The 18,403-nt window shown below is 45.3% G+C and overlaps 1 protein-coding gene across 1 annotated transcript in view; it reads right to left on the bottom strand.

Annotated features, from left to right (window-relative positions):
• The window catches only part of ZMAT4 (zinc finger matrin-type 4), a 349,149-nt gene that overhangs the window by 259,413 nt on the left and 71,333 nt on the right, over positions 1 to 18,403 (bottom strand). Inside the window, exon 4 of the mRNA XM_036838966.1 lies at positions 7,629 to 7,734. Within this exon, the coding sequence (XP_036694861.1) occupies positions 7,629 to 7,730 (102 nt within the window). The 5' untranslated portion in view covers positions 7,731 to 7,734. The remainder of the gene's footprint in view (positions 1 to 7,628; positions 7,735 to 18,403) is intronic.

Below are 18,403 nucleotides of genomic sequence, written 5' to 3'. Positions count from 1 at the left end.
GATGGCTCTATCATTTTTGTCAGGAGCAAAGACAGTGGAGCCTCTGTCAACTTTAGTCCTAAATAATTACATGGTACAAAACCCCCTCTGCCAACCCACAATGGGCTATAATGCAGGCAGTAAAGAAATTTTTATTTCTAAGATGCTGAGATTTTTGTGACTGCAGTTAGCCTACCTTGTCTAAGATAGAAATGGGGGTTCTCCCATAACAAGACACCAAATATTTGGCATTGGCTTAGCAGGTGGAGAGTTAGGTGGGGAGGGTACAGATACAGCAGATCTGGGATATACAGTGACAAAATATTGGCAAAGCTACTGCCTATAATACCCCGGAGGGCAGACCTGCCTCCAGAGCTTATGGTGCTAGAACTTGATGGTTCTGCACTAGGAAGTGGTTAAAATTCTAAGAAAACTAGAAGAGAATGGAAAAACAGATTGCTTGGGTAGATGTTACCTGTTCCTAGTTGCCTGTTACTGATGTTCAGCTAGGTTTTTTATAAAAGTATCAAAAGACTACAAGAACTATGATGTGTAGCTGACACATTAGCAAATAAATATAAGCAAAATAAAAAGCTATTTCAGAAATTTGAGACTTAAAGAGTTGGAAACGTCATTTGCTAATTGCTTCTAGTCACCTCAAAGTAAGAGATGTCATTTTTTAACTTTTTTTTTTTAATTGAAGTATAGTTGATTTACAATATTATGTTAGTTTCAGGTGTACAACATAGCGATCCCTAATTTTTATAGATCATACTCCATTTATAATTATTATAAAATATTGGCTATATTCCCTGTGCTGTAAAATATATCCTTGTAGCTTATTTATTTTATACATAGTAGTTTGTACCTCTTGATCCCCTACCCTACCTTGCCCCTTCCCTCATTGCCTCTCTGTCATTTTCAAAGACATTGTGTATTGCAGACCCCGTGAGATTTCTCAGTTGCACGTTGTGACTCAGGTCTTTGGCAAAAATCAGATTAAGGATGTGTCTTTCCACCCACTTTTAAATAACCTCAAGGTAGCCACGATGAAACTGAAAAATAGAGGCACAGAAGTAAGGAAGCAATATAATAAACAGCCTTGAAATTATGTCTGGGAAAAACTATGGTTATGACATGAGGAGCTTTCTGAAAGGAAACAAATCAGAAGCCTTCTATATTACTGAGAGAGTTGTATTCCTAAAGCTGTTATGATCTGGAATAAGAAAAGCTTTGAATAGTCTCCAAACCTTAAATCAATCTCAGGCAGAAAGTGGTCTGTGAGCGCTGGCGGTCCCCAAGGAGGATGGGGGACCCAGGATCCGTTTCACATGTGTCAAGGAGGACCATGGACGGACAGGGAAGAACTCTGGGGGCAGAGCCAGGGATCACGGGGAAAATGAACAAAAAGTCCCTCCCAGAGGGGAAGATCGGACTCTATTTGGGTAACTTCCCCCACTCCCTGGAAAGAGAAACTTCCCAATGCCTGCCCTGCAGGATGTCGACTTTGCTATGGACTAGTGGTTACTCTTAGCCTTCTTTTCTTCCTTTTTCAGATGGAAAATATTACTGCTGTCATCACCACCCTAAAGTGTAAGAGGGGGAGAGATGACATTTCTCTTTTGTTCGTTGGTGGCTGAACCAAGAGGACTCACATCCACAACTGACAGAGAAAGCTACTCCCCTCCTGGAGATCCTGACATTTGAGCTGTAGGCAGTGACTGGGTAGCACCTGGAGGCTGTTCCCATGGAGATGGGATGCATGTGTTCCACGTGCCCCAGGGAGAATGTAATGGTGACCAGAGGGTTTGACGCGGCAGAGATGATCCTATGTGTTCACTGCACCCATTTCATTTCCTTAAACATTGAAAGAGCATTTCCCAACTTCCCCTGCAGTTAAGTGGGACCATGTAACTGAGTTCCAGCCAATGGAGTGTGGCCTGGCTCCTAAAATCCTCTGAGTGATGTCATACGCTCTCAGCAAATGAGAACTCATTAACCACCTGCTCTTAACCAATGAACAGTAAGCACAGCGTCTGACAACTGCTCTTGGCCAATGTCTGTGTTGTCCCAAGTCGAGTGTGTTCTTCTGCCTAGTACTGTCTACTTCACTGTAGCTTCTCTATTAATCATTTATTTTATGTTCCAGTAAACTGTATTAACTAATAATAAGTGATTAAAGGTAAACTGGCCAGACCTGCTGGAATAAACAATAGAAAAACATAAGAATAGGAACAAATTTCACAGAAGCTCAAGAGTCTTCATGATTTGGTCAAGAAACAGACATTGAAGAGTATCAGGCAATCAGGGACGTGAGGAAAGGTAGTAAGGATTGCTTTAGCCTGGGCAGATGCACCAATAATTGTAGTAAGAGCATCTGGGAGAAATTAAGCATGTCATGACTATAAGAGATCTGAAGAGACTAAAACAGCAAATCTCAGTGTACAATGCAAAGGAGGCATCTCCACAGGACCCTGCAATAAAGATCCTTAATTGTCCTCACACAGTTAGTACTTGCATCTCTGGGAGCACATCACTGGTGGTACCCAGGAGAGATGCGAGTGGTGTGAGGATACAGTGAGCCCTGCCAATATTCAAGTCCAGTTAGCATGGTACCTGGCAGGACTGATGCAGAAACACAACACAACATTGACCCCCAACTCTCACACATATGCCAGGAGTTGTCCAGCTTGCATGCTTACTCAGGCAATTAGCAAAAAGAAGAAGCAAAGTGGAGACGAAGGTATGAGGGACTAAGGGGGAGAAGGCAATAAAGGCATTGGTAACACCAAAAAGTCAAGACAGTAATCAGCATATATTGGAGACCTCATGTGTACCTTGTTGTCTCTACCCAGGAAACACTTATGCCCCATTCACTATTGGACCTATAGAGACTAAGAGAGTGCCCTTCAGCTATTCCCCACTTTAAACAGAAGCTAAGGAAGGCAGAGTTCTGTTGGAAGGCCATCAAAACAGGTGAAACTGAAAAATCCATTTCAGCATGCCCCTGCAGACCCAATGCACCTGCCCCTAGATTCTGACATTCCCGGGGGGACTGATAGGGTTCACTTGCCAGGACTGACATTACTACAAGATTCAGAGATGTCTGAAGAGTTCCCCATCAGTTTAGAGAACCGTCTTTCCTATAACTGCAGAACTGTCACCTCTACATTGAAGGCCGCTCCGAGAGTATAGAGCGACTCCGAACGTACAGCATCGCGTGTTCTGGTGCATCCATGAATGCTTCCACTACACCTGCCCCACTGCTTCCCTCTGCCAGTCCCCACCGCAACCTCCTCATCACCCTCGAAGTGCCACTGAGCAACAGCCATGGGCCAAGCTGTGGAAATAAATGAGAAACACAGTGCATGACTCTGGCCTGCCCTCAGGAAGCTTGCAATCTTGTTTGGAGGTGCCTCTGAGACACGGATTTCACAAGCAGTGATTAATTACACAGCCGGCAAAGTAACACAAGGGTATTAGGGCTCACAAAACGGGCAAGGAATCGGGGCTGGCACGTTGATGGCTGGCTCCCTGCCTAACAAGAGCTTTTTCTCTCCCGCTAGATGTGATCATTCATCTTCTTCCTTTAGTTTTACTCCAGAAAATAATCTTTCTGTCCTTTTAGTTTCAGTTCTCATAGTCTTCCAATCCTCTTCTTCCTACACTTAGAAAACCACCCCTTCCCTCATGGCCTCAATGGGAAACAAGTTCTAACCTCTGTAACATTCAGGCATATTCATTTGAAAGCTTTCTCGTCCCCTCTGTGTCTGTGTCTACTTGTTCTATTGATTCAGACTATTCAACCAGTGAGCAGAGACAACATCTAATTATATTTTCCACCGAAACATTACATGTTATTAATGCTTAGTAAGTAAGAAAAACAATAATGTCTTTATGTTTCCCCTTTTTTTCAGCCCAGGACTTCATATGTAAAAAGAGATCTTAAAAAAAAGTATAGCATGGAAGGGTTTAGTCTATTAGACATATATTAGGTTGTGTCCTCCTGTACAAAGGCTCAGGCTTTTAAATGGGACATGAAGCTATTAGCCATTACACGTCTGCTCTGTTTTTTTTCCTCCAGCTTCAGTGGACTGGCACGTTAGTCTCTTGGCAAAAGTCATATCAAGAGCTGTTCTTTTCCCAACAATACATCTTGACCACCATCGATGCGCTGTCACTCAGAAATGCATAGTTATTTTTTACACTCTCAAATACTTAAGAGCCTCACAAGAGTCCAGACTCCTCTTTCCTTACCCCTTGATCACACCCTACCTGTAGGTGCTGCCAGCCTCTCTCCTCCAGCACAAATCTTCCAGTCCAGCCAGGCCAGCCTCCTTCGAGATTCCAAGGCTTCTTATTCTAGCAACCTCTAAATTTAACGCATCCACTGAAACCTCGAAAATTCACGTCATCCCCACAAATCTCTCTTGACCATAATAGCTCTCGGTGATGACTCACCCTTTTGAATCTGGAATATGCAAAGATCTAAAAAATTAACAGCACAACAGAGCATATACATCAGAAAGTCAAATGGGCAGAAGAATGAACACTCTGTTTATATCAAGTTAGATCAGCCTCTTTTTAGGAGCAGAATCTACAGAGCCTGTTCCCGGTCTCACACACATAGATACCACACTAAACTATCCATGGCTTTTCCTTTCCAAGGAAGTTCATAAGCCTCTTGGTGGCAGGGACTATTCCTCACATAACCCAGAACCGCCTGCAATATCAAACGTTAATAGTGTTGGGCACGCAGAAAATACACGGAAGATTCCCACTGATTTGCCCTGTAGGGAGGCTGGGAATATGATCTGGTCAAACTGAGAGTAAAATCATACTGAAGCAATAAATCAGTGAAAGAGCACTGAGAATAACTGTAGCCACATTTTCAGTGAGCTGACTGGGATTTGGGACCGTAATGGAGCTGGACCCTATGAGACCTTCCCAGATGGACACCCACCCATGTCCTCCGCCTGCCTCTTTGTCTGTAGGAGAACGTTAGTCAAAGAATAAATTTAATCAGAGAAGTGAGAAAATGCAGAAAGAAAGGAAATGGTCAAGCAAGACAAATAATATTACTTTAACCATTAAACAAAGTCAAGGACCTTCCTCCAGGGCTATAAATAATATTCTGAGCCACGTCCTTCGAGCTGTTTTGCAGATACTGAAACCCTCAGCAGGTGGGAGAAGTAAACTGTGTGCTGCCCACAAACACGCACACCCTAGGCTGGTTGGAGCCAGAAGGCTGATGATGTTGATTCCCACTTACATCACCACCGACCAATCAGAAGAATGTCCACGTGCTCACCACGCCCTGCTCCTTGAACACTGTAAGACCCCTCACTACCCACTCCAGGGTGGGACACATAGTCTTGAGGACATTAGGCCCCCTTTGCCTGGCAAAGCAATACAGCTATTTCTTTCTACTTCCCCCAAAACTCTGTCTCCGAGATTTAATCCGGCCCCGATGTACAGTGGGCAAATTTTGGCAACAGGACTCACAGAGACCCACTCTACGTGCAATTTCAGCAGAGCGGGTGTGTGGAGGGTGGGAGGGATGAATGGCATGAAAATATCAGTTCTCAGATGGCCTTTGAGATCATCTGATAGGAGCCATCCTCCTAGAGATGAAGAACTGGGGACGTCTCCAACCGAAGCTGGAAGACCAGAGACCACACGAGGTGTGCTCAGTCCCACCTATACCCTTTCCGAACCCGCAGCAGCTCTGCATGTGTATTTTCCCCGAAGCAAGTACCCACCTCTACCTGGAAGCAGGGGATGAACCCTTGCCTAGAGTTCCCATCCCTGGTTAACGGGAACACATTTCATGTTGTTCTGATGATATGTAACTCGGTTAACTGCAGATCTGTTGCGATTGCTTTCTCTTCTCCCTCTCATCTATGCTACACACAACAAATCTTAACACATCCTCTAAACAATTAAGTTATGCCACAGCTGGTGCAGTGTGGTAACAGGAAAACTTGAGTTCAAATAACTAAACCCGTAGCTGAGCTGCTAAGATGTTTTTCCTTTAAAAAAATTGTTGTTTTCGATTTTCTGACATTACTTTTCTAGCTCAGGTAACAAAAAAGCAGTGTTTGGACAGTGTCACCAGGTTATTTTTGTAAACAAAAAAGCTCCCTGAACAGCTTTGATGTGCACATGCTGTCCCAGGAATTATGGAAGATCAAATGAATAAAACTCTCTTTCTGGCCTCAAGAATCTAGTAAGATGATTAAAAATGGAACCCAAAAAGTCTAATAAAGGGAGAACATAATAGGAGGCTGTGGAATTTCAGAGCAGGGACAAATTCCCTGATTTTCCTTCACTGGGGAAATGGAATTAATAAAAACCATATGTGTTTACAAAGCAATACCTACAGAATTTAGAAATTCTTAATTTCGAAAGATGGCTATCTTCCATGTTGATCATTCTTCTGCATTCACAGTTCCTTCCTCTTCCACTCAGTTGCCTACTGACAAAAGAATATGCTGACTTTTTTCACAGAGGCTGAGTTTTAAAAGTTTTCTCCGAAGAGCAAGTTTTCTTTGCCTTCATCCAAATATTGCTGCCACGGAGTTAATAATGAGAAATAATGTAATTTTGCACGTTTGCCACACTGTACAGCTTCCGAAGTGTTTTCACAAATGCTATTTCAAGGGGTCTCTCTGGTCACCACAAAACCCTGAGGAGCACACGTGGTCCGATGAATGCGTCGCTCGGTATGTGTGTGTGCGTGTGGTTATTATTATTTTCCTCGTGCACAGAGGATTCTGAGGCTCTGAGGAGTTTGGTGAGTGACAGTGACAACTGGCATTTGTCAGACAAAAAGAAAATTGCTGGCTAAGCCCTCTAAGCTAAAATTACTTACAAATTATTGCCCTTGAAAGCTCATGTTCTCGCTGGTATATGTTCTCTTGCAAAGCTAATGGCCCTGAGCAACATCTGGGGGCCCAGGCTCCCCTTTTCTCCACGCGTGTCCCCCCGCCATTCCCTCCTCAGAAGCTGGTCGACCTGTCTCCTCTCATCCTCTCTTCCCAATAAAAGATCAAAAAGCAGCCATTTGAACTTCCATCCTAAAAAGCCAAAGCCAATGAATTATGTCCTTCAAGAATATTTGGGCTTTAAAACTTGGGCATCACCCTGTGGGGGGATGTCTTCTTGCTAATAAACACCTTTGGGGGCAGCAGCCAGAAGGTGGAAGGAATTTGGTGCTGAACCACTGATGCTGCCATGTTTCCCTCCAATGATGAAGAAAGGGCCTCTGAGCTTTTCTTCAGGGTCAGAGAAGGAAAGAGAAGCTGGCACTAATGCAACCTGTGCTGTGTCCCTGAAAGGAACTTCAGGGATGAGCAATGACAGATTTAACAAGTAGAGAAAGCGCACTGGGTCCCCAGGGGCTGAGGGACAAAGGAAAAAGCAGAATTTGGGAAGCAGCCAGGGGCCTGAGAGTGACATCCCCAGCGCTCTCTCCAACCCCACGCGTGCACATTTGTCCTGGCCTGATCTCAGACTCGCCGGCTCAAGCCCTGTGCTTCTCAAGATCTGCCCCAGGTCGAGAAAGCAGCACCCTCAAGTCCCACAGCCTTGACCCAGGCTACTCTTGCTTCCATTTGAACACACTGAGTGGGAGAAGCTGTTCTTACCTCGTAGTGGGCCACGCGCTGAGATTCCGATATCAGCTGTGCACTGCACACCTTGCAGTAACTGTCTGTAAATAAATCCTGATCGATATCGGAGGACTTCATCAGGCTAAAAGAGGAACAAAAGAAGAGAAAAGCAAGATGAATCCACTGCTTTGGTTTTTATGCAGGACACTAAGTGTGTGAAGAAGCCAGGAGCCCGGTACCAGATCCAATGATGGTGACAGTGGGGGAGATCTCCCCAAACCTTTGGGGTGATCATGTCAATCGACCTTAGTAAGTGTATAGGTGACCATTTTCTCATAAATGCTCAACAGTGTGGCTGATACCCCGAAAAACTGAAATCCAGCTTTAGTTTTCTTTGTTTGACAAATCAGACCTACATCTACCGTATTGTCAAGGATTTATGTGAAAAGACATCTTCAAAGATGATTCATATTAGCAAAATATTGTAAGCACACAATATAGCCAACAGTAGGAAATAGGTTAAATGAAATTCTGATACAGCCACACACTAGAATACTACATGGCTCCCAAGTCCAAACTCCGATCAAATCCTTTAAGAAAATATTTAGTAAAATAGGAAAAAGTTTACCATTAACAACAAAGGTTTACAAATCAGTATGTACATAATTATACTAATTTCTTTTAAAACATGTATAGGTGTGCAGAAAACCATTCCAGGAAGTTTTAACAAAAGGTTAATAGCAGTTATCTTTGGGAGATTATAGGTAGTCACGTAATTTTCCTTATTTTTACATTTTCTACAATGAACATGGATTGCTTTTGCAGTACATGGAAACAGGTTAGTTTTGTAAAGAGACTTATAAGCAATATCAAATTGACTTTTGAGTTCAATAGCTTTACTTAGTCAATTAAATAGTAAAATCAGACTAAAGTATCACTTTCTTTGCAAGTCTATGCCTTGTAAAGTGAGGAGCCCTCATGATTCCTGCTGACTTTTCTACATGTAGGGTAGGGGAAATTCATAAAGGCCACTTCCACCGCTCCACACCACAAGTGAGCCCACAAAGGTAAACAAACATATCCTCAAATTCCAAACCCCAAACCAAAATGCAGCCAAAGTTCTCAAGCTTGTGAAAGTGAGCTGACACAGAGGTGTCTTACAGTAGCTGATATGTAATGTCACCACCCTGGAAACACACACCAGCACATCAGGATGCTTTTCTCTAACCCCAAAATTCGTTTCATCTTACCTCCTACCTGCCAAGCAAAGAGTAAGGACTGTGCCAGAGGCCATGCATATGAAGAGGCCTGAGAAGCCGAGACAGCAGGGTGGGGTGGGCACCCTGTATGGTGGAGGATGGAGTTCATCCTACTCCGACACCCTCACCGTACACATGACACTGTCCAGAGTCACACTGCTGATGTTTGGCATGGCCACAGATACTGCCCAACTTCCCTGATCCCAATTCCCACTCTCCAGCCCAGGTCGAGCGCTACCTGCAAGCTGCATGATATGGTAAGTCACTAAACCTTCTAGGTCTCAGTTCTCTCCCTATAAAAGTTGAGAAAACAACATTTTCCAGGCCTCCTTAGAGAATTGTGGGGAATATCAAAAGGAGAAATCTAGAAGAATGTACTGTATAAACTGTAAAGCTCCTTTTATTTGAATGGGACTCACTATCCCATTTTTACTGACATCCCGATGTTGGTAAGATATCGGGCAAGTCTGGATTAATGCAACAAGATGAAGGACTGTGGTCCATTTTAAGACATTTAAAAAAATCCTCTAAATAGCTGGGTCATGGGAGTAAAGTATCCGCCTGAAATAAAAGGCTGCCTACTCAACAACTCCAAACTCACTTTCTACCTTACCTTTGGCTATCTTGGCCCGTTAGGGCATTTGTATTAAGCAGTTCAAAAGGATTCACAGTTTCTGCTCCCAGGAGACAACAGTACCTATGGTTTGCAATGCCCTGAGTCCCAACAGTAATGCCAAAGAGTAAGGACCAGTGATTCTCACAGCTGAAATGGACCTGTTATTTCTGGAAGGATCGTTCCGGGCAGACAGCCCGGTCAACTTGGAGTACAGCACCTGCAGTGCCTGGAGGCTCACGACCTCACATGGCAGCCTGTTCCAGAGAGCCTGGCAGCTCTAGTATTTAGGTACTTTTCAGGTTGATTCAAAATCTGTCCCCCTGTAGATTTCACTCATTGATTCTCTTTGGGAACAACACAGAATTATTCTACTCCCCTTTCTCATGAGATCCCCTCCCTCAAGTATTGAAGATAGCTCTCTTCTATCTATTCCCAACACCTGTCCTGCCTTATCGTCTTGGTCTGTGTCTGTCTTTTTATGGACCATCTTCAAAGGCAATGCCAAGAGCAGAATGAAACACTCCAAATATGTCAGCAGAGGATCACAAATCCAAATGACCCTCCAAAACATCCACTGTCATTTGCAACGGTCTGTATTCACAGCCTAGAGTGCAAATGGAGAAGAGGTGCTTTGATGATGCGAAAATGTAGTACATTTTGAAATGTCAAATGGGAAAAGAAAACTTGGTAAGGTGTATTTTTGAAGCCAAGCTCCTATAAGTAGTTGTGTTTAAATATTATCGTGTTCCCTGCTATTTCTAATAAAGAAAAGCACGAAAATAGATTCACGGGTGACCTGCTTAATAGGAATCTCCAAACTCAATGCACACTCCCGCCTCATTATACAACTGACTGCAGAAATCAAACAGTGTGAAAGGATATTCAAGGTACATGTCGGACCAAGCAGGGCCCGTAGGAGTCTGAGTCTCGGTAAAGCAGCTGTGCAGCAGAAATAGCTTTAAAGGCAGAATATAAAATGTGTATACTAAAAAAAAAAAAAAAAAAAAAAAAAAAAAAGAAAGAAGAGAATATCCTGGCTTTTTCCACTGTTTTATATAAGAATATTGACTTGAACAAGCCACATACAGTAAAATGGTAATAAAGACCCCTCTGAAATCGACATGGCCCGAGTAGAATACCTGAATGAGTTAAATTCCAGTGGGACGCTATCAGTGAACAAGTGTCAGACTGGTTTGTGCATGAGACCTTTACTCCAAGAAAAGAGAACTCTTTCTGTGTAGGTCATTTTAGACATGCAGAGGGTCTGATTTATGATTCAAAGAGTGGACTTCCCAAGAGGAGAGGCTGCCACTTGCTCCTCTCCTCCAGCTTGTTTAGAATAGGATTCCCAGCTTCACTGGCCTTCAGAAGTACAGGAGAGCTGGGAAGAAAAAGGAAAACTTGACTGTCTTTCTTTAACCTTGTCCATGGTGCTGAATCATTGGCTAGAGCTGAGACGGGGCTGGGCCATTGATCACTTACTGGTCAGTCATACTGTCCATCAGGGCCAATGTGTGGTGACACGCCCCCCCGAACTCTAAGAACATGCTGATTGTACTGAACTCTGACCAGGCACTGGGGCATTGTGAGGAGGGAGACAAGAGTAAGGGAAGCAGTCTGATGTCCTGAATTTGAAACTGATCTGAAGGAAAGCTTCCTCAGTATTCCCCACCCTGGCACATTCCAAAGCAAACACTGAAGACTTGAATAACCTCTCTATCACTCTTCAGTATTCACAGAGGAAAGGGCTACCTGTATTGTAGGAAAGTAAAGGCCCAGAGTAGAATTGGAGGCAGTATTAGAACAGGAACGTGATTAGATTCTCATTGGCTGTCCTAGGTCTCTATACAGCAATAGACCAAGGTCTCTATATAGCAATATTTAAATGTGTAGCAGTGACAGTGTAAGACTCAGAGGTGTAGTTCAGTATAATAAATAAAGAAAATTTGGAGGGGAGAGATTTTGTTTATTCAATAATGGCTACTGAGCATCTATTATGTGTGAGGCATCGGGATAACAGAAGGCACAGATCCTGTCTTCCAAATCTTTATGAGCTATTGAGTGAGAAGAGAGATACCCACCAAATACAGGCTGCAAGTGTAATTGGCTGGTAAAAAGTGCTACAGGATTTGCAGAGACAAGAGGCATTATAGGGAACTCTTCAAGGAGGCTCTATAAGAGTTGAAATTTAAGGATGGACAGGATTGGAGTGGAGAGAAATGGGTTCCAACTCGGGAGCTAATTCTTTTCCCTGGCACAGGAGAAAATCCTACTATCAGTAGGTATAAGAAGATATATATGAAGGGCACTGGTGGGCTTATTTGGGATTATGCAACATGAGGGGAAAAGGCAGCAAGATGCAAGGAAGAGAGGGGTACACAAACTTCAAGGTCCAGATGGAAGCAGGAGAGCCAGGTCCCAACACATTTCTCAAGGTGTAAGGAATGGCGTTTTTCAGGATCTTCAAATGCAGATGTGAAGCCTTCCTTTCTGCTTCTTTCTGCTCCTCAAGAGTAGATTTCAGGAACACTGGCTGAAAATTCAAAGAAACCTGAGGCTTCATAGCCGAGATTAACATTCTTCATTCCATTCCATTTCTAATAATGCTAAAATAGCTTCTGACTTAAAGATCCCAAAACCCATGCAGGGCTCTTCAGAGAAAAACAAGACATTAGTTCAAATCCAGGTTTGGTCACTTGCCAACTAGGTTTTTTGAGCAAGTTATATATCCTCCTTGAGCCCTGCTTTCCTCATTTGTGAAATGGGGTAAACATTCTCACAGTTATTGCGGTGATTAGAGAAGGTGAAGCTTGAAAGCATCTAACAAAGACTGTGGCACATGGTAGACACTCCAAAAACAGGTATTACCACCACTGGTATGAATATTATTAATTTTATATTATCGTTATTCTTATTTTCAGGAGGGATGCTGTAAATATTGAAGCAGAGAAATAAACAGAACCACATTCAAGACTAAGGGGGAAGATAACACAGTCGGTGTGCTGAAATCATAGCTTTTATTGCCTTCACAGGCTTTCTCTTTTGTATTAACAATATCATCTACAAAAATGTCTTGTTTCTACTGATTCCACTGCCAGCTGATACTCAGGCCTTATGCTTGTGAAGACCCCATACTTCATGAATGTTTAAAACCTATTTTTGTTGTTGGTAGGTGCTGATACTGGCAGACGGAGCAATTTGATGAGAACTGCGTCCTACCCTCTCTCTTGCCCACGTGTGCTCTTCCCGCTGTGACCTGCTCCCCAGGTGGACGCAGAGGAAAAGCACATTCCACCCAAAGTCTGGGGGTAGACCAGTTCTCTGCACCCATAGCCACTCACTGTGGTGGCCCTGCGGTGGCCACAGCTGTCACACTCCCCAGGGTGGCATCTCTGCTCCCATCCCTTGGAGAGAGAAGCCCTCGGCTTGGTGATCCCCACCGCTAGATATCCTGTCACAGATTTTGGCATTTTCCCTCCGAAGCTTATCTATAAGATCTAATAACCTAACCTACTCTTCACTCACTCTCTCTCCCCTCACTAGCCCTTTAAAAATAGGATTTAAGACTCATGGCAATTTCAACCACAGTGTTACTCTTACCCTTAGGGGCATATTTCTGCATTTCCAAACTGCCACTCCGTCTGACTTTGTGAACTCATCAGTATCAGGGACTGCATCGAAAAATACTCCCAACATGGGACTTCCCTGGCAGTCCGGTGGTTAGGACTCCGCGCTTCCACTGCAGGGGCACAGGCTCGATCCCTGGTCAGGGAACTAAGATCCCACATGCTGCACGGCGCGGCCAAAATAAAAAAAAAAAGTACTCTCAACAGCGTTTGACTCTGGTGAAAACTCTAGACCCAGAAGGAACGAAGATTTTATTTTACTACTATAAACATACTAAGTGGTGCTTCTGAGTCAGGCTTGGTTAGGGCTAAGAGCCTTACCACCTGATTCAGTTCCTCCAAGAGGCAGGTAACGTCATCAGCCTCATTTTCCGGATGAGTAACTAAGGCTTCGGACTGAGTAACAAGTTTGTAAGTGGCAGTCGGGTACCAAGCTGGGGCTGACTCTGTGTCCAACCACTCAGCCCTCACCCTGGCTCCCTCCCTGGGGTGGAATTCAGCGCGGTGAGCCTTTCAGTCTGTTCTCCTATCGCCCGTCTAGGGAGCAGCATTAAAAATATGAAAATGAAAGTGTCGGGCAGACATCCTGCCCAGAATTCATCTGTTGTGGCCTGGAGAGCCCCAACTGTCCAGGTGGAAACTTGGAGGCTGGAACTGACCTCAGGGTCCAGACGCTTTTACCTGCATTTATCTAATCAAACTGGGATGTGCTACCGTCTTCCCGCACATTCTACCTCTGTTCTGCCTGCACATCGGTAGCCTGACTCACCCTCAGGTTCAGTACCTACTTCTGCCCTCCCATTTGGCCTGACACCCTGCAAAACCAGCCCACCCTTCTGTCTAGCCTGGCTGGCTCCTCTTCATCCGGCTGGGACCCTCCACTCTATGTCCCGTGCCCACCCCAGCAAAGGGCTGGACTCCCGCGGCCACAGTGCCCCATGCGGAGAGGCTAGACTTCTGTCTCTTTCAGTTTTGACAAGCTGAATGGTTGACTGAAAATGCCACCAATTAAAACGAACTTTCCCCTGGTTTATGAACGCGAAACAGACAGGAGGAATCCTGCTGCCGTTTACATTCAGCCACATCTTAAAATTAAAATTATTAACATCAAAAAGACTATTGAAATGGTTCCTATTTTGTTCTTACCAATACTGGAGGGGATCAAGTTCTACTCAGAAGGAGGAAAGCTATGAGAATCGGGGCTGGTCCATTTTCAGCACAAAACAAATAAGCCTTGGTCTGCTTCTCTGTGATACTTTTGAGTTCTTATTCTACGGGCGAAAGGGCCCTGAACTGTAGCCCGCTTTTGGTGTTCTTGTGTCTGTGGCCTGATCTGTGCTCCCTTCCCCTTTCAGGCCCTGCCACTGTCCTTCTGGGGCACATAAACCGCCTTCCCCGCGAGCCTTCCTGTCATAGCAGACAAAGATTTGGAGACAAACACGTGACTTTGGAAACATCTCCACAGTGACCCCTCACCCCCACCCCTGCCTCTAGGGACCAACAATCCCACAGATGAGCTGGGTCTGTCTTGTCCCTTCACATCTCCCTCCATGTGAAGGTGGGGGACGCAGGGCTGGTTGCCATGGCAGCAGACGAAGCAGCCTGAGCAAAATCCACCACGGGAAGTGCTCCAGAAATGGAAGCAAACTGGACTTCCATGAAATCGCACCCGAGAGAGAAAGGGGGCCGAGAGCACGCAAATGAAGTGATGCCCGAACCCAGCTCTCGGGGCCACAGACCCAACGTGTTCTCCTTTAATTCACCGCACACCCCCAGGAGGTCAGACGGGGGACCTGGAACCTCCGTGAAGTGGCTGAGATCCGGACGGACGTCAGATACACAACCAGCTTGAAGCACCTTTGGGTTCCCTGTTTCCTGGGACGAAGCCCTTTCTGCTGATCGGATGCTGCCTCCCGCTTCCTGATGATGTTCAGGTAAAGGAATCTGGAGGTCCAGGCCCCTCACCACAGATTATCCACACGCAGGCGCAAGCTCTGCTTTCCAGCCTGAGCTTGAGAGAGACAGAGAACTCCCCACACCACTCTCTTCGCTCTCTTCTGCTTGGCGTCGCCAGGAGCTGCAAAGCTGACTTAACACCACTTGAATAATTGCCTTTTAATGGCACCATTTTCCTCACTTGTAAAACCGGGCACTGCGATCCTGACTCAGAGGCATCTGCCTCTGCTGGGCACACGTGCCTCATCCCAGGCCCTGGGCTGTGGAACCATATCTGTCAGTCTCGTCCACATATGGCTCGGGCTGGCCGATGACACCTGGGGCGGAGAGCAGCAAACATGCCCCCAGCCTGGGCCAGCCTCTGAGGGCACACACGTGTGCATCTGGTCCCCGGCCACTTCTCCCTCTCCGGCCCCTTGTGCCTTGTCAGGACGTGTGAGTCTGGATTGTAGACACCAGGGGGCTGAGTGGAGCCCAAGGCTTCCAGGAACCCCAGCGCCTCAGATTTTCTATGACCTTTACAAAACGGCCTCTGCCCAAGTCCAGCATATCCTACAGCCTCGCTCGCATCCCCTTTTTACTCATCACCCGGGGTTTATTGAGCATTTACTATGTGCTGGTGCCCCTCTAGGCACTAGGTTTGCCGCAGCGAACAACCCCTCCAAGGTTCTGATCTCAGGAGAAGGTTCACACACTGGACTCGGTACACACCATTCTGCAGAAACACACACAGAATCCCTATCTCCTTCCACACATAAATAAAATATTCATACCAGCTAGTAGGCAGTGGCTCTATCTCTCTCTCATGTCATTCTAGAATCTCTACGTGTTCTGTGGCTTAACAGTCCCTGCTAAGATTTCAGGGTTGGACCTTTGTCTCCAGTGAACAGTAGAGATGGGGGATGTGGGCAGAGGCAGGGGGGCGAACAGGTTTCCAAAAGGTGAGAGCCCTTCTGTCTGGGTTTCCCAAAGGCCCTAGAGGAGACAGCTGTGGGGAGGGCCCAAGGTGGCTGGCGGTAACAGGCAATGAGCCCAACTGCCCCCAGCTGATGGGTCTGAGTGGCCTGACGGAGCACTTTTGTCAGGAGAAGCACCATGTCCTTCCGTAGGATATGAATGGGTACACTCCAGCACCTCTCCCCATCACAGTGGGTCAGAGGCATTTTCTTTCTCTTTCTGCCACATCAGAGGGGAGACATGGGTGGTGGATGCAGAACTCAGATTTTCCCTTTGTTTATCCCTTCCGTCAGGGCCAACACAGAGCCCCCATCTCAGGAGGAAGGCCAGAGGCAGAAAGAAAAAAATAAATTACTAAGCCACAAAGAGGAGGAGAGGGGAGGAGAAAATATGGGCGAGAAGAACACGCCCTTTATGTTTTCTGTTGCTCTTTCCATCAAACTGAAGCGCTGTGCACCCAGATGGAAAAGCCACTCGCATCTTAAAGACTAGGTTCCCGCCCTCCCCCTCCCCCACCACCTCCCCACCCCGACTTGAAGGAAGAAAGCTGACGATGTGGATTCCTCACTTCCCAGGGTGCCAGCTGCCTGGGTGGAGCAGGTGCACCCTTAAAACAGGTGGATTTTCTTAACAAGCTGCAAGACAACACGATCTTTCTTCTGAACAGTGGATACAAGCCTTTGCAAATGCAGTTTATAAGTAAGTATTCCATTACTGTAACTTGTTTACATGATTTATCTTCACACGACTGCCCCTACTGAACCAGACAGATTGAGGGCAGATGTGAATGCGGCTATCACATCCAGGGCTTGGAGGCATAGTTCTGCACCTGTAACCAAGTGCAGATGAGCCAGACCGAGCCGCTGCGGGGAAAACGATCACTTTTATTCTAATCCATACTCCGAGGATGCTGTGTGGCTTTCCGTCAGCCAGCAGACATTCTCAGCCCTGTTCCCTACTCCAGCCTGCTGACTTGCCTTGGCTCCTCAGGAGATTTCTCTTTGGTCTCGATTTCTGTGCTGCTTTTCATAAAATCAGCAAAATTGTAGAGCTGTGTAATAGTATCTGGAGTGGCCAAGATGAAAAGACGCGGGAATTAAATGTTGCAAAGGTAGGGGCCACCCATCCGCAAACTGACAACAACCTGCCTGCAGGTCTGCCCCTTCCGTGAAATCTTTCAATCAGAACTTCTTTTCCCATCTGAGAGCTGGTTTGAGATCGTGTAGCACGTCTTGCTTTGGGATGCAGCAAGAAGTAGGAAAAATAATGACAGCTTAGGGAATCCAGCTACCAGGGGAAGCTAAGCATAAAAAGGTGTGTGTGTTATGCACATTAATAAACAATGAAGGGATTAGTAAAAATGAAAATATCTGACTGTATCAAGTGTTGGTGAAAGTAGGGACACACAGGGTCTTTCACACACTTTTGATAGGAAGAGCAGTTTGAAAGTTAAGCATTATCTCATCAAGCTAAGCACTCCAGTTGACAGGCAAGAAATATTCTTGCTCCGTGCACGACACGAGGCGTGTAAAGGATGAGGGTGGAAGCATTGTTCAAATAGCAAAACCTGCAATCAGCCCGATGCGCATCTGCCAGAGGCGGGATGAATAAATTGAGGGAGAACCACGATATGAGTGATGTCCCGCAACACACCAGAATAGGGATGAACCGTGGCAGTCGAATGTTTACATGGAAAAACTAAGTCAAAGAGCATGTACACAAGATCCTTTCTACGAGTAAAAAACTGAAATAAAAATAGATACATCTTTAGGATACATGTAGAGAAGATACAACTCTGAAAATGTTTAGCAAAAAAATGAGGACAGGATTCAGGATGGTGATTAGTGCAGACGGGCAGGATGAGGGAGTCACGTGACTGGATGCAAGTTGTTGCCAGATCTTAACTTTGCTTTGAAAGGTGTTATATAGGGGCTCATTGTTATTAAAGATGGTAAATGATAGTGATGATGATGATAGATGATAGATAGATAGATAGAGGTTAGATAGATGCCAGATAGATAGATAGATAGATTGATGATAAATAGATAGATACCATCTATGCACCAATGATGAGACAGAATTTTCTGGAAACAAATCCTCCACACTCTCTATAACAGAGACACCGTTATATTTTTCCTTCTCCCCAGCCACAAATAATAATCTGAATTTCTCATCCTCTCTCGCAGTTAGTCTGCCTGTACTAGTTCTGGCCAATGCAATCTGGGCAAAAACAAAGTGCACTCTTGTAGGCGGGCCTGGAAAGCCGGCTGCACGATCTTCTATTTGCTCTCTCTCCTGAGATTTGGATACTCATCCCCTAGTCCATTGGAAGCCACGTGTTAAAGAAGTGAAACTTCTGAAAGCCTGGGATCCTGAGTGACCACATGGAGTGCAGCC

The sequence above is a fragment of the Balaenoptera musculus genome, chromosome 21 (assembly GCF_009873245.2).
Source record: "Balaenoptera musculus isolate JJ_BM4_2016_0621 chromosome 21, mBalMus1.pri.v3, whole genome shotgun sequence".
Classification (NCBI taxonomy): Eukaryota; Metazoa; Chordata; class Mammalia; order Artiodactyla; family Balaenopteridae; genus Balaenoptera; species Balaenoptera musculus.
The sequence above is the reverse complement of the archived record's forward strand: the minus strand, read 5'-3'. Positions and strand labels throughout refer to the sequence as shown.